At 36.7% G+C, this 14,876-nt stretch overlaps 1 protein-coding gene across 1 annotated transcript in view; it reads right to left on the bottom strand.

The window, feature by feature from the left end:
- Window positions 1-14,876, bottom strand: part of LOC129245962 (zwei Ig domain protein zig-8) — a 90,637-nt gene that overhangs the window by 42,876 nt on the left and 32,885 nt on the right. Inside the window, exon 3 of the mRNA XM_054884420.1 lies at window positions 14,278-14,364. Coding sequence (XP_054740395.1) covers window positions 14,278-14,364 — 87 coding nt within the window. The remainder of the gene's footprint in view (window positions 1-14,277; window positions 14,365-14,876) is intronic.

Here is a 14,876-nt window from a genome sequence, read left to right as displayed (position 1 = left end):
AGATATTCAACTCCGACTCGATGAATTTCAACAAAGAATTCGGTTAATTTTAGATAAATTTACAAACAATTTCGATAGAGTTTTCGCTGATTACTGATTTTGGCAGGCCCGTATGTTCATTGTCACATATGTCATTACAACCATCTCTGAAACGGGTAAACCACTTATGAACTCTGGCACGAGATAAATAATCATCACCATAAACTTTTTCCATCAATTCAAATGATTCGGTAAATATTTTACCGATTTTGATATTAGCTCTTTATTCGAAAATCATTTTTGTACCGATGACACAAACATACTGAAACTTTAGACGCAATAACTTGGAATCAAATGTCACCAAGCTTTCACTGGAAGTCAGCTATGGATATAATTTCCTACGCACTAATTCATTAAAAAGATGGCACCATTAAAAACATTTTTGTGGCGCCAGTCTTGTTTCTTAAACTTACAAAAGTTGTGGGAAAACAACTGGTGGAGTTTTGATAACGCACCGTGCCATAATGCCATCCATATCCATGAATTTATGACCTAGAATGAAATTAATACCATCCAACAGCCATTGAGTTCACCTGATATGGATCCCTGCGATTTTTCTCTGTTTGATGGGTTGAAAAAATCACTACGGGAAACAAATTTTAACATCCGAAAGAAAGTGATGTAAAAATCGAAGACGTTTCTGATGGCTATACCGAAAATAGAGTTCCCGAACTTTGGGACATGTTTCGGGAACTCTTTGATCAAGGTGGTAGTATTAAGGTAAAAAATAACAACAACATTATAACGATCAGAACCCAACTGATGCTAAGCCAATCTATCCAACAAGCTGCTCATGCCAGGACATCAGGATGCACACTCGTCTTAAATTTGGCCAAACGATAAGGACTCACTGCCATATTTTTAACGGCTTAACCAAACTATTACTAATCCGTTGCTACTGAATGAAGTATTCACATCTTTGATGAATGCGCTGTCCTAGAAATATCAAAGGGAACAATATTTAGAAAGGGATGCCACCGATCTACTCAATGCTACTAATATTAATAACATTGGGATATAATTTAATTAATTTTCTTTTAAATAAAAAGGTAAATAATTTCAGAAAAGTTTCTTAAACTTTTAAATTCTGTAACACATGAACTTCGCCATTTTGAAATGACGTAAATTCAAGTAGCCGTGAAAGTAAAGAAATATTTCTCGTGTTTTTAATTCACTTTACTCTCTTTTCAGCGCTGAAAAATTTGTAGCTACATGTTTATGTATGTATGCACCCTCTTTATACAGCTTGCACAAATACATGGAATGGTTATACAATTACATATACACATGTACATGCATAAATAATATATATAAAGCGCCTTCTTTTCATATTCAGTAAACAATGCTTGCTTTCACTCGTATTTCGCTTTCTCTCTCCTGCTTCCCTTTTTCATGGCGGATAAAAAATTCTTTTAATTATGATGAATCATCCTGTTATGTTGCTTTTTGCTGATACGTTCATTACGTTTATGGCTATTGATGTTGTTTACTTGTACAAATCGCTGGTGAGAACGAGTGAGCACGTACGGTATGAAACAATGTTTAGGGCCGGTAGGAAATTCTTTAGAATAGAAGATATTTTTAATACCACTGAATTGAAAAAATTTTATGTACTGATTTTTCATTAAAAAAATATAGTTTTCTGTAAGGGCGTGTGATTTTGAAAAAAATAGTCCCTGATGGCTAATATCATTTCGGAAAAGGAGTCAGAGAAAGGCTTGCTGTGAGAAAAATGCTACTATGAGCAAAGTTAAAAGAGATAACAGTTGCTTTGTTTTCAGAGATTTGCTATTTTTTGTCCCTTAACTGTACTCGTGTATAAATAAACACAAACATTGGTTTTCTGTCAGTTGTCAGCATGCAAATGACAAAAATAGATATTTTCTGATGCCACCTAATTTCTGTATAGATTTTAATGACCTAGTTGTAATCGAGGTTACTTCGGATTTTGGTTCAACGTCAAATAGAGGACAGTGTTATGGTGGGTTTTTATGAGGAGCTTTTTTCATGGAGTAATATAATACAATCGGAAGTTCGCCATTTATGTTCCTTTTAGGCGGTAGATTTCACTGCTAAAACAAGCAAAAAATTACACAATCGTGACAAAACTCAATCGTGCTTGAGGGTTAGAAGATATTACAAGTACAAATCAAGTAACAATTGTTCAAAATGTTCGTTGCTATTCTCAAATGCCACACTTTAAGGACTCGAAGCAATCTGACAAATTGTAAACGAACGGAATTTGAGTAATGATTTTTATTTTTACCGGGAAAGTCGCCCTAGATACTTAAGAGCATTATGATTAGGCTATTTCTGATTAATTTGATTATATATCTTGATGTCTAAAGTGTATCCGGTTTCGGAATATTCGATTGTAAAGATTATTTTTCAAAGTATTTTTGCTTGTACACCCACTTTTTTAATGTTAGTTTAAAGATAAGATGTTTTTTGATATATATTTTTATATTGTATATAAAGGGTATATAAATAAGAAATCATGCACATAATTTTAACTAAACTCTGGCAGTTACAAATGGCTTCTTGGTAAAACTTGGGATCACGATTTTTCACTGAGTGTTTTCTAATTCACGACATTTGAGCGACAAAAAATTTGTAACATACTACAGGGTGAACGATATGAAGTGTTACCAAGTTCACACTGCTTGTATCTGTAAAACAGCTCATGACAGCAACGTCAAAATTGTTTTAATGACAGTTCAATAATATTGTCTTTAAGCCATCAAAAGCATTTGCGTCCCAGTTTTGTTGGATTTTTTTTTCTGATGAAAAAAATTTCCCAATTGAGCAGTTCATAAACACTCAAAACGATCGTGCTTACTTGACCAAAAGCTCATACGAGAATTTGAGCCTACGTATGACCGCTGACGGACGCTCCCCAATCGTTTTTATCGAGTCTTGTGTCAAAGAGAATGCGACTTATTATCGGGAAAATGTTTTAGAAACTGTTTTAGAGCCGTGGACACGCAAATATTTCGGTCGTAGACCATGGACGTTCCAACAGGACTCGGCACCGTCTCATAAAGCTCGTGTGAACCAAGAATGGTTAAAAAATCATGTTCCACACTTTATTTTGTCCACACAACGGCTTTCAAATTCGCCAGACGCAAATCCGATGAACTACGGGGGGTGCCTTTTATATGTCGGGATTAGAGAACAAAAACAAATTTTAATCATCGAAAATTACTTTATTGTTTTTCAAAATAATCTCCATGAAGATCTATACACTTTTGTATGCGTTTGAACCAATTGTCGAAGCACTTTTGCCACTCTGAATGAGGTATTTCCAAAACATGCATTCTGAATGCCGCAACCGGTGTCGAAAAACGTCGACCTCTTAGTTTGTTTTTTACGTACGGGAATAAAAAGAAGTCATTCGGTGCCTCGCATTGTCCTGGTGAAGAGTGATCCGTCTTTGGCGATTTTTTTTCCTAATTTCTTGGAAGACAACTGACAAACAAATGGTTGTGTGCCACTCAGAATTTACTGTTCTGCGTTGGTTGCCACATGTCCAGTTTTTCCGAAAAAACAGGCGACCATTTGCTTGGAAGTGCTTCGTGCGCGAACATCTTTTGTTGGATTTGGCTCATCTTGAAACACCCATACAGTCGACTGCTGTTTACTTTCGGGCGCATATGCGTAAATCCATGATTCATCACCTGTCACGATGACATAGACGTGTTTCGAAGCCCCGCGATCGTATTTTTTGAGCATTTCCTTCGACCAATCGACTCGAGCCTTTTTTTGAGCGATTGACAAATTGTGTGGGATCCAACGCGAACAAATTTTTTTGACAGTGAAGTGTTCATGCAATATTGAATGTATGCTGATCCCACTAATGCCTAAGATTGTCTCAATCTCACGATAGGTCACATGACGATCTTGCAATATCAGTTCGCGCACAGCATCAATGGTTTTCGGAACAACAACTGATTTTGGACGACCTTAACGAAATTCGACCACGATTGAATTCACCATACCATCGATAAACACTGGTCCTTGATGGAGCTTCATCGCCAAAAAATGAATTAAGTTCATCCATGCAATGTTGCTGAGTTAATCCCCGTCGAAAGTTGTAAAAAATAATCGCACGAAAATCTTCACGATTTAATTCCATTTTTGGACCGAGATTAATCTTTTAAGTTACTGTAAACAACACAAATAGCGCTGGTATTACAAAACGTTCTGAGTACATAAAAGCCAAAAAATTTCAAACTTCGCGATACAGCTGTCAGTTGCCAGATTGCAACCCCAGGGTTACCAAATCCTGCCAAATAAAAGGCATCGTATTCCTTCTGGTCGATTTTGGAGAGCAAGGTGAGGACTAAAAATGCCAGTATGGATGCGCTGAAAAGAGCGATTATACGAGAATGGGCCAAAATACCTCAAGATCACATTAGTGCAGCATGCAACTAATTTTTTGACCGTTTGAAGACTATAGTCAAGGCAAGGTGGTCATATCGAGCTAAAGTGAATATATATTATATTAAAATTGTAATCATTTTTGAACAATTTTATCTTTGAAATCAATAGAAACTAATTTCACACAAAAAAGTTATGGTGTTTTGAATAGGTGACACTTCATGTCGTTCACCCTATACTATCAGTGTTTATGTACAATCCAGCATCCTTCTTGAAGCAACCGTCGAAGCTTAAAGCTCGAGCGGACTTTTCTTGCTAAAATTACACGATAATAAATATTTTTGTCCGAACCGCAAAGTTGTGTCAAAGTTGAGAGAATCGATGAACCTAATTTATTGGGTTGGGGAAAAAGTAATGTCGTATTTTGTCAATTGAGCGCGACATTTAGACATATCTTGCGTTATAGTTATTGCATCTGGTCACAGTAAGTATAAGTGTCTCTTTGACAGTGTTGTGATCGTACGTTTCAGCTTTAAGTTATAGCGCGTCAAAGATGGAGTCCAGTGGAAGCAAGAAATTCGTCATACTTTACGTTTTTACTACTTTAGAGGTAAAAATGCAACAAAGGCGGAGGCAAAAATTTGTGAAATTTATGGGCCTGATACTGTAACGATTCGCACAGCACAGCGTTGGTTCGATCGATTTCGTTCTGGTGTAGTACAGTTGGCCATATTAAACTGACCCATTGAGTAACCCTATAACTTTTTACTGTAATTTCAGATCAGCTAATGACATACCGCGTTGGAAGCGTCAGTCGAAGGAGATTTATACCATGAAACAGTACACCCCAATAGAACGCGCTGAAATTGTTCAGCTGTACATTCAAAATTCCTTCTCGATTGTAAAAACGCAACGTGCGTGGAGAAAAAAAATAAAGCGAAAAGTGCGCCGTCAAAGAACGCAATCAAGCAAATGCACAAAAGATTTTTGTCTTTCGGCACTGTGGCTAATACCCGACGTCTAAATAAAAAGCGGCCAAGACGATCTAACGAAAATATCGCGGCCGTACGAGCCAGTATCGAGTCATCGCCGCGAACGTCAGGTAATCGTCGTTCTGCTCAGTTGGGCATCCCTCGGACCACTCTACGACGTATCATTCGTTTGGATTTGCGGATATTCCCATACAAAATACAACTAAATCAACAACTGTTGCCGGCCGATAAGCCTCGTCGCTTGGAATATGCCAATTTTGTCGTCCGAATGGCCCAAACTGATGAGGATTTTTGGCATCAAATCATTATGAGTGATGAGGCCCATTTCCCCTTGAACGGAACCGTAAATAAGCAAAATTGCCGTTTCTACGCCACTGAAAACCCTCAAATTATTGAAGAGGTATCTCTCCACGACCAAAAAGTTACAGTCTGGTGTGGCATTTGCGCTGATATGGTCATTGGGCCGTTCTTATTTGAAAATGGTCAACACCAACCATTGACCGTCAATCAAGAGCGTTATCGGGCCATGATAACCGATTTTGTGATGCCGATTGTTCGTGAAAATGGTATGGAGCACTTCTGGTTTCAGCAAGATGGCGCACCACCACACACAGCACGAGCCACCGTCAACTTATTGAAGACTTTGTTCCCTGGCCGTTTGATATCAAAAAGCGGCGATTTTGACTGGCCGCCACGATCACCGGATTTGACGCCACCGGACTTTTTTCTTTGGGGCTATTTGAAATCTAAGGTTTACGTCAACAAGCCAAAGACACTAGGCGCACTTAAGGCCAATATCCGACGGGAAATAGCCGCCATATCGGCCGAGACGCTGGCCAAAACTATGGAAAACGCCGAAAAACGGGCACATTACGCTATACGAGCTAATGGCGACCACTTGCGCGATATCATATTCAAAAAGTGATGTAAACGAATCTCCTTGAACTAAATTAAATGTTTTTCACAATGAAACACAAAAAAATGTTTCTTTTTCCATATTTTTTTAATAATCACATGGGTCAGTTTAATATGGGCAACCCTGTACATATCCAAATACGTGCTAAGGGCGACCACTTGCGCGATATCATATTCAAAAAGTGATGTAAACGAATCTCCTTGAACTAAATTAAATGTTTTTCACAATGAAACACAAAAAAATGTTTCTTTTTCCATATTTTTTAATAATCACATGGGTTAGTTTAATATGGTCAACCCTGTAGATGTCGAAGATGCACCCCATACTGGTAGGCCAATCGTCGTAAAAACTGATCAAATCGTAGAAATTATCCAAAGATACCGGCATGTGAGCATTCGCTTGATTAGTCAGGAACTAGGAGTAGACCACAAAACCGTTTGGAACCCTTTGCAGAAGATTGGATTCCAAAAAAGCTGGATGTGTGGGTGCCATACGTGTTGACGCAAAAAATCACTTGGACCGAATCAACGCTTGCGACTCTCTGCTAAAACGGAACGAGCTTCACCCATTTTTGAAGCGGATGGTGACTGGCGATGAAAAGTGGATCACATACGACAACGCCAAGCGAAAAAGGTCGTGGTCGAGAAGTGGCGAACCGGCCCAAACGATTGCCAAGCCCGGGTTGGCCGCCAGGAAGGTTTTGCTGTGTGTTTGGTGGGATTGGAACGGAATTATCCACTATGAGCTGCTCAACTATTACGAGACCCTTAATTCGGTCCTCTACTGTGAGCAACTTGACCGTTTGAAGCAGACGATTGACCAGAAGCGGCCAGAATTGGTCAATAGGAATGGTGTTGTGTCCCACCATGACAACGCTCGTCTTCACACATTTTTGATGACCCGCCAGAAGCTACGGGAGCTCGGATGGGATGTCCTATCGCACGCACCATGTAATCTGGACCTGGCACCAAGTGACTATCATCTTTTCCGGTGATACCAAGTTGGCCTCTAAAGAGGCTTGCGAAAACTGGTTGTTTGAGTTTTTTGCAAATAAGGAGGGGGGGTTTTATAAAGGGGGGATAATGAAGTTGCCTTCTAAATGGCAACAAGTTTGCGAACAAAACGGGGCATATTTGACTTGAATCGAATAATTCTAAGTACGTTAAATAAAGCGTCAAATTTCGATCACAAATACGACATTTCTTTTTCCCCAACCCAGTATTACGCAATACCTTTCATTTAATTTTTAATTTTTGCTTAAAGATTAAATGATTAGCTTAGATCGGTAAGAACTAATTCTAGAGAGAAAAGTGAGTAGTTAATTTTAAAAAAAGCCTGAAAGATGGTTGATAAGGAAAGCTCCAAATTTTTTTTTAAAACGCACCTCTCTGTAAGCTGTAAGCAGCGTGTGCTTTCAATAAAACTTATGCTAAAGTAATAGTATACAAAATTATATCATCATGCCCATTTTCACGATATGTGCATTGAGTTTTTCAGCTCATATGGTCCGTTGAGCATCAGTTAGTTCTGCAAGTGGAGCATTTTACCAGACTTAGACTTGAAGGAACTACGAACTCCACGTTTTTAGTAGTTGCATTACTGGCTGGAGTAATAAACATCATTACTCAAAGAGAGCATTGAAACTGTGGGTGGTGTTTGTATTTGTGACAAAAATTATGCCGATAATTCTTGTTTAGGTTATCTAGCCCGTTTCTAACCAAAGGTGGTGCTAGTTAACGCAATAACTCTAATCTCCTACGATTAGATCAGCTGATCCTTATGCAACATCGATTTTAGGAAATAATGTGTACCCATTCAATGCTGATATAAATATTTAAAAATATAATATTCGGCCAACAATTTATTTTGTGACTTGTTGTGTAAGAGCCGTTCTTTTAATCAGCAGTACCTGTGCCTCTTAGCAAAAAGAGCCGAATCATAAGAAATTATAAGCCAATAACAAGCTGGCATAGTTTTAGTTGAATCAGTTAGTTAGAATAAGTCTGAAGATACTTAAGCTTTTCATGGCAAAGACAACAAAAATAAGAAGTGTGGAAATTATTTAACTGGCGACATAGAAGTGTCAAATGATATCAGCGCCAATGTCACCTATGCAATTTTGCCGTGTAGCACAATTATTTAAAAAGAATTTGCTTTTATTGCCACAGATCGATGTTTCCGAAATGTGTAGGATGCCAAAATCTGTAAGCAAAAATTGGCAGTGTAAAAGAATTTTAACAAAATTTATCATACAAGAGACCAAATAAATAAAAAATAAAATTAAAAAAAAAAAATACATAGTTAAAAAAAACTCAAATGCCACAGGGGTCGGTTTCGGCGGCGAATCCGATGTGTTATTCTTTAATTTGATGGTTAGAAAGGATTCCCATACGGCATTATCTTTTAGTCCATCGAGTGAATTCCACCTCTGAAGTTTGAAGCTTCAATGTAACACAAATGTTTGTCAGTCCAAAATGCGGGGCATATCAGTAACTGTAGCTGAGCTGATACAAAGTGAAAAAACTGGAAGTCAGATATTCAACCGCTGGGAAGCCCAGAAACATTCAGAACTAGCTCGGCTCTAATGACAATGCTGATGAGCTATATGATATAGACACAGTGCGGCGAATAAAGATTCAACGGTTTCGTCGCTGAGTCATACCGTCCGAATGAATACAAACGCTCTGGCTCTGAAAGGAAGGCCTCCTCTGCGTTGGAAAGATCAGGTGGAGAAGAACTTGGCTTCACTTGAGGTGTCCAACTGGCGCCGGTTAGCACGAGAAAGAAACGGCTAGCGCGCTTTGTTAAACTCGCACCAATCAAGAAGAAAATAAGGTACATATGCATTGCAAATACGATTCTCAATTAGTCCGATCTCTTGGAGCCTATTCGCGAAGCTCCGTAGGAAATTCGTTCACCTGCGATTGTGAGTAACTTCCAAAATCTAAGTAAAAAAAACATTTTGACCCCCTGTGGCTCTGTTAAGGGGGGCCTCTACTGTAAAACTTAAAAAAAATCGATTTTTTACTTTTTGTTGAAACATACTCAGAAACAACTCCAGAATGTTCCATGAACATCTTAAAAAGAAATCTTGAATAGTTTTCAAGTTATAAAAGTTTTAGCAAAGCAGGTATAAACTGAGCGCTCGAGCGGAATAGCTGATTAAGCTGTAAGTATGAAAAATTGTTTAAGCGTGTTTTTCTCGAAACCACGTTTTCAAAATTGCCCACATCACAGCTCCGTGAAAAATTAACATATCAAGCTCCAACTTTGATAGTATATTTTTAACAATATTTACTAGTTTTTAAAGCTATGGTGGGAAAAAATTTATTATTTATACCCCCTTTTTTAATAACAAAATGACAACAAAAAAATGTCGATTTTTTAAAAAACTTCAAAAATTTTACAAAAAAATTTTTTTTTTGCAAGTAATAGGCTTAACAACTAAAAATAATGATATATAATAAAAAAAATTTGGTTTTTTTCATTTCAGATTTTTTTTAAATGCGCGACAGTGTGGGCAGATTTCAAAAGGCGTTTCGGGGGAGCGGCTGTACAGCTGCCATTTTGAAATGAAAATAAATTTAAAAAATTTTTTTGTACACTCAAGACCTGTGTTTATGTAACCCTAAACTTTTTTTACTAATTAAATTAATACAAGTATGAAAACAAAATCCATGAAAATTTGATTTTTACAGTAGAATCCCCCCTTAACTGTTGAGTACATATTGAGTAGATACCAACAACAACCGAAAAAAAGAACAAAAGCGTCATAACAGTAATCGAATGTAACAAAGCAAATTAAGTCGATGTCGCTCTAACAGTTGTTGCCATCGTATCCAAAAAGAAGAAAACGTCGTTAATAACAAAATAACAAAGGTTACGCAACAGCGCGGAAAAGCGACATGAAGCTAATTAGTCTTTTACTTGACACCCATTCTTGCTTACTTTTGTTGGCTTTCACAAGAAAGTGCATTCCATTAATTTGTTCAAGCGAAAGCGAAATTACTTGGCTGAATAACGCGAACGTTTTAATGTCTGTATATTTGTATGTGTGTGTGCTAGTGCTTGGTAAGGAAATGAAGGAGGATTGAATGCAAAGAATGCGCCGTCGGAAACTGAGCGTGAGCAGCAGAAATACGCATTGGACGCATTGTATTGGCTGTATATGACACAACGATAATTGGAAATGTGCGTTGGCGGGGAAGAAGAGGGGCGTTAGGTAAGAGCCGAAAATGAAATAAATGGCCATAGAAAAGATTAAAGTGAAAAGGTAGTTGAGAATAAGATTTTTTTTTTCATTTGTTGGTGGTGAGTACTGCATTAAATAGTCGTAGTTTGAATATTAGCAAGAGAAGCAAAAATTTTGAGCTGTTTTGTCGACTTTTCATTTAATTTATAGAGAAGACCACAAATAGCCAGTAGCAAAAGCATAATTTTAACAAATTTCAGTTTGACTTTGACCTCTGACCTACTTTCTCATTCAACCGCCACCACACAATTATATATATATATATAATATATATGTACGTGTGTACGCATAAAGTTATTTCATGCAAATTGAGTATACTTAACCAAAATTATAAATGCAGTTCCCTAGAAATGTGAGTTGCTAAACTTATTACTTGGCTTTCTTTTCATAGTCCATTGCAAAAGGTAATGCAATACCTTCGGGCAAAAAGTACGGTGAATTTGGTTGTAAAATGAAAAATCTTTATTTATTCTTGTAAATCAATTTCATCCCCTTCAAAATAATCCCCTCTCGATGAAATACACTTATGCCAACGATTTTTCCAATCCCCGAAACATGCTAAATAGTCCATTTCCGGTATAGCCATCAGCACCTTCTTCGATTCAGCTTTTATCTCCTCAATCGACTCGAAACGCGTTCCCCGGAGTGGTCTCTTGAGTTTTGGGAATAGCCAGAAGTCACACGGAGCCAAATCAGGCGAATACGGTGGTTGCGGAACGATATGCGTGGAATTTTTGGCGAAATGGTCACGAAGAACGAGTGCAGTGTGAGAGCGAGGGTCGTAAGCATAAATCCAAGTCTCATCTCCCGTAATGATGCATTTGAGCTTGTCATGATAGTCTGAAAGCATTGTTTCACACACATCAACGCGACGACTTTTTTCCAAGAAATTGAGAGTTTTCGGTACCAAACGAGATTTGACTTTTCGTAGGCCCAAATGGTCTTTCAAAATGGTCTTTCAAATCAGATCCTTCTGATATTCCGAACACATCAGTAAGGTCTTTAACAGTCAACCGACGATTTTTGAGCACTAACTCCTTTACTTTATTGACGTGTTGGTCATCTGTTGACGTCGATGGTCGTCCGGAGCGCTCCAAGTCATCAACACGTTCTCGACCCTCTTTGAAGTATTTGTACCACTTATAAACATTTTTCTGCGACATGGTCGAATCACCAAATGCCTTCTGCAACATGCTAAACGTTTCCGCAGCCGAAATTTCATTCCGCAAACAAAATTTGGTGGTTGTAAAAATCGACAAATGCACTCTTGGTCGTTTGGTAAACAAAAGCGTATATATATTATACAATATATATCATATATTATTGACAGTGACATTCACAGTTGGCCCAGATATTATTAGCAGTGCTGCCAACTCATGAAAAAAATAACTAGAGCGAAATTTTAATCCCGCGAACTTTGACAAATAAGTTCACCTTACTTTTTGCCCACAGTAAAATCCCATTATGTTGGCAAATTTTGACTACTTATGCTTTTATTTTTTAATTTTAATTATTGTATATTTTTATAAAAATGTAGTTCATTCTATAACAAAGATCACATTAATTCAGGTTTCGACTTTGTACAAGATTTATAAGAATTTGGTAAATTTTCACAGAATTTCAAATCTTCCAATCGGAATTGATAAAAAAGGGCGATTATATTTTAGTATAATAAAGTGGAAGTTTGAAGTGCCACAAAATTCTCGTTGACTTTTCATAATATTTGTCCATATGAAATAAATGTCGCGCATTCCTTATTATGGAGAAAATTAACAACTCCGTCAGGAAATTATCAAATATCAATGAGAATTTTGAGCAGCTTGAAACTTGCTCCTTATAATACTAGAAATAATGTAACCAAAAATGACGGAAAAATTCTGAATAAAAATGGAAAATTCTGATGGAAATTGTAAGAACGCTAGAACATTTTGCACAAGTATAGGAGCATACAGTTTTGATCTTTTCTTTGTTGGCTTATTCCTTAATACTGAAGTTTGACACAAAGCGAACAACCGTATTCATAAAAAAGTTTCCTTCTGTTTTCAAAATTTTAACAGTAATAGGAAAAAGTGGTAAATTTGATTAATATAATGTCACAGTAAATATTCATATTTGAGTCGGTTGAGTAATTTTTGATTTGTTGCAGTTTGATTTTTTAAGAGCTATAGGAAAGTTTTTCAAAAAAATACACGTAAAGTCCGAAAAATGCATGGAATTTCTATTTAAATCGATAGTACAGTCCATATAATTTAATGTTTGAAGATTACTTCATGCAAATGCTGACCGCGACCATCCGCTTAGTCCAATTTTGGCATACTCTTTCCAATGTTTCGGCCGGTATCTTACATATAAATGCTTTAATGTTGTCTTTCAATGCGTTAATAAAGCAGACTTGTCTGAATAGACATGAGCTTTACCATAGCCCCACAAAAAATAATCTAAAGACGTTATATCGCACGATCTGGGTGGCCAATTGAAAAATTGACAGGTTCCGAGCTTGAAATAAAATGTTCACCGAACGCGCCTCTCAACAAGTCCATTGTTTCGCGTACTGTGTGGCATGTGGCACCGTCTTGCTGAAACCACGTGTCATGCAAGTCAAGCTCTTGCATTTTGGGCAAAAAAAAGTTGGATATCATTTCGCGGTAGCGCTCATCATTCACAGTTACGTTACGATTCGTAGCATCTTTGAAGAAGTACGGTCCAATGATACCTCCAGCCCATAGACCGCACCAAACTCTGACCTTTTCTGGAAACATTGGTAGCTCTTGTAATTCTTCTGGCTGATCTTCACTCCAAAATCGACAGTTTTGCTTATTTATGTACCCATTGATCCAAAAATGAGCTTCGTCGCTGAACACAATTTTTCAACTTTAAACTTTCTTAACAGAACACGCATTTTTATAATAAAATTCAATGATTTGCAAGCGTTGTTCGTTTGATTATAGACCAAAACTGAGGATGTTTGACAGTGAAACAAAATACGAAACATGCGTCAGCTGTCTAAACCAACTGGTTAAAAAGATAATAGCTAAAAAATCACCCGTTACCACGGATAATTGAAAAAACGTTCCAGAAAAAATAAGCGTTGAAGTACAAAAAGTCCCAAGCAAATCGAAGCATTCTTCGCGTAGTTATAAGCATACATACATACATACATATGAGACTTCATTTTACTTATGTAACAACCCTAGTAGTATCATATATTGCACTACCAAAGCGTCTATCATTCAACTACAGGATCAGACATTAACAAACGAATTAAAAATTTGAAATATTCCGTTATGTGGCACGCAAGGACACAAGTGTTCAACTGTAAATACAGTAAGTAAATAAATATATGATATTCAACACAATAAATATGTAAATAAGTGACTACCACACACTTGCTTACAACTCCTAATTTAAAATGGATTAAATCCCGTACATGTAAAGCGACAAGGGAATAAACAAATAAATTAGTGGTTAATTAAAAACAAAAATTGTGCAAAAAAATACTTTTTTTTAGATCAAAGTTACTAAAAGCGTATTCAATTCATTTATCTACTGCAATTTTCAAAAAAAAATGCATCCTGATAAAAAAAAAATTAATATACATGCATATGAGACTATGCTACCGTAAGCTTGCATATAAAAATAATTATTTACATTCAAATGAAAAAGTAGTAAACATCAAACGTTTTATTTTCAGAACAAACCCAATTTACACCCACTCTATCCACGCCAGACACTTTGCAAACCAGAAACGCGGTGCCTCCCAATTGGACGGTCGTATTGTGCGCCATCTGCTGAAATTAAATGGTTAAAAGCAGCGAAGGGTGTGAAAAAGGTTAAAGGGGGAAAATGGACAAGGAAAAGGGAGAAGGCATTAGTTATAAGCGAAATATTATATTACTAGTAGGATTTTTAAGTAGTACGTCAGATAAATAAGTTTATACTTTAATGAAATACTTTTGCTATAAACTTGATTTAAATTATTTGTTACTAAAAATTTATTGATTTCATAACTTATTTCCGCCAAGAACGTGACTGCAATAGAAGCTCTGTTAAGTTTTGGAAATATCAAGCGTTTTCACCGAGTTCACTCGAACAGCTGATTTTTGCTTAAAATGGGACTTTAAATGGTCCGACAACCCGATTTTCTATCATATTTATTTATTTATTTATAACACAAAAATCATAGTAAATTACTAAATAATAATACATTTTTATTTTTCTTAAAAGGAATACCTAGTAAGTATCTACTAAATACCTAGTCATTAGCTCCCGATCAGCTCTAACTTCTACTTCGACCTAT

Source organism: Anastrepha obliqua, chromosome 4 (assembly GCF_027943255.1).
Source record: "Anastrepha obliqua isolate idAnaObli1 chromosome 4, idAnaObli1_1.0, whole genome shotgun sequence".
NCBI lineage: Eukaryota > Metazoa > Arthropoda > Insecta > Diptera > Tephritidae > Anastrepha > Anastrepha obliqua.
This window is presented reverse-complemented; position numbering and strand designations above follow the sequence as displayed.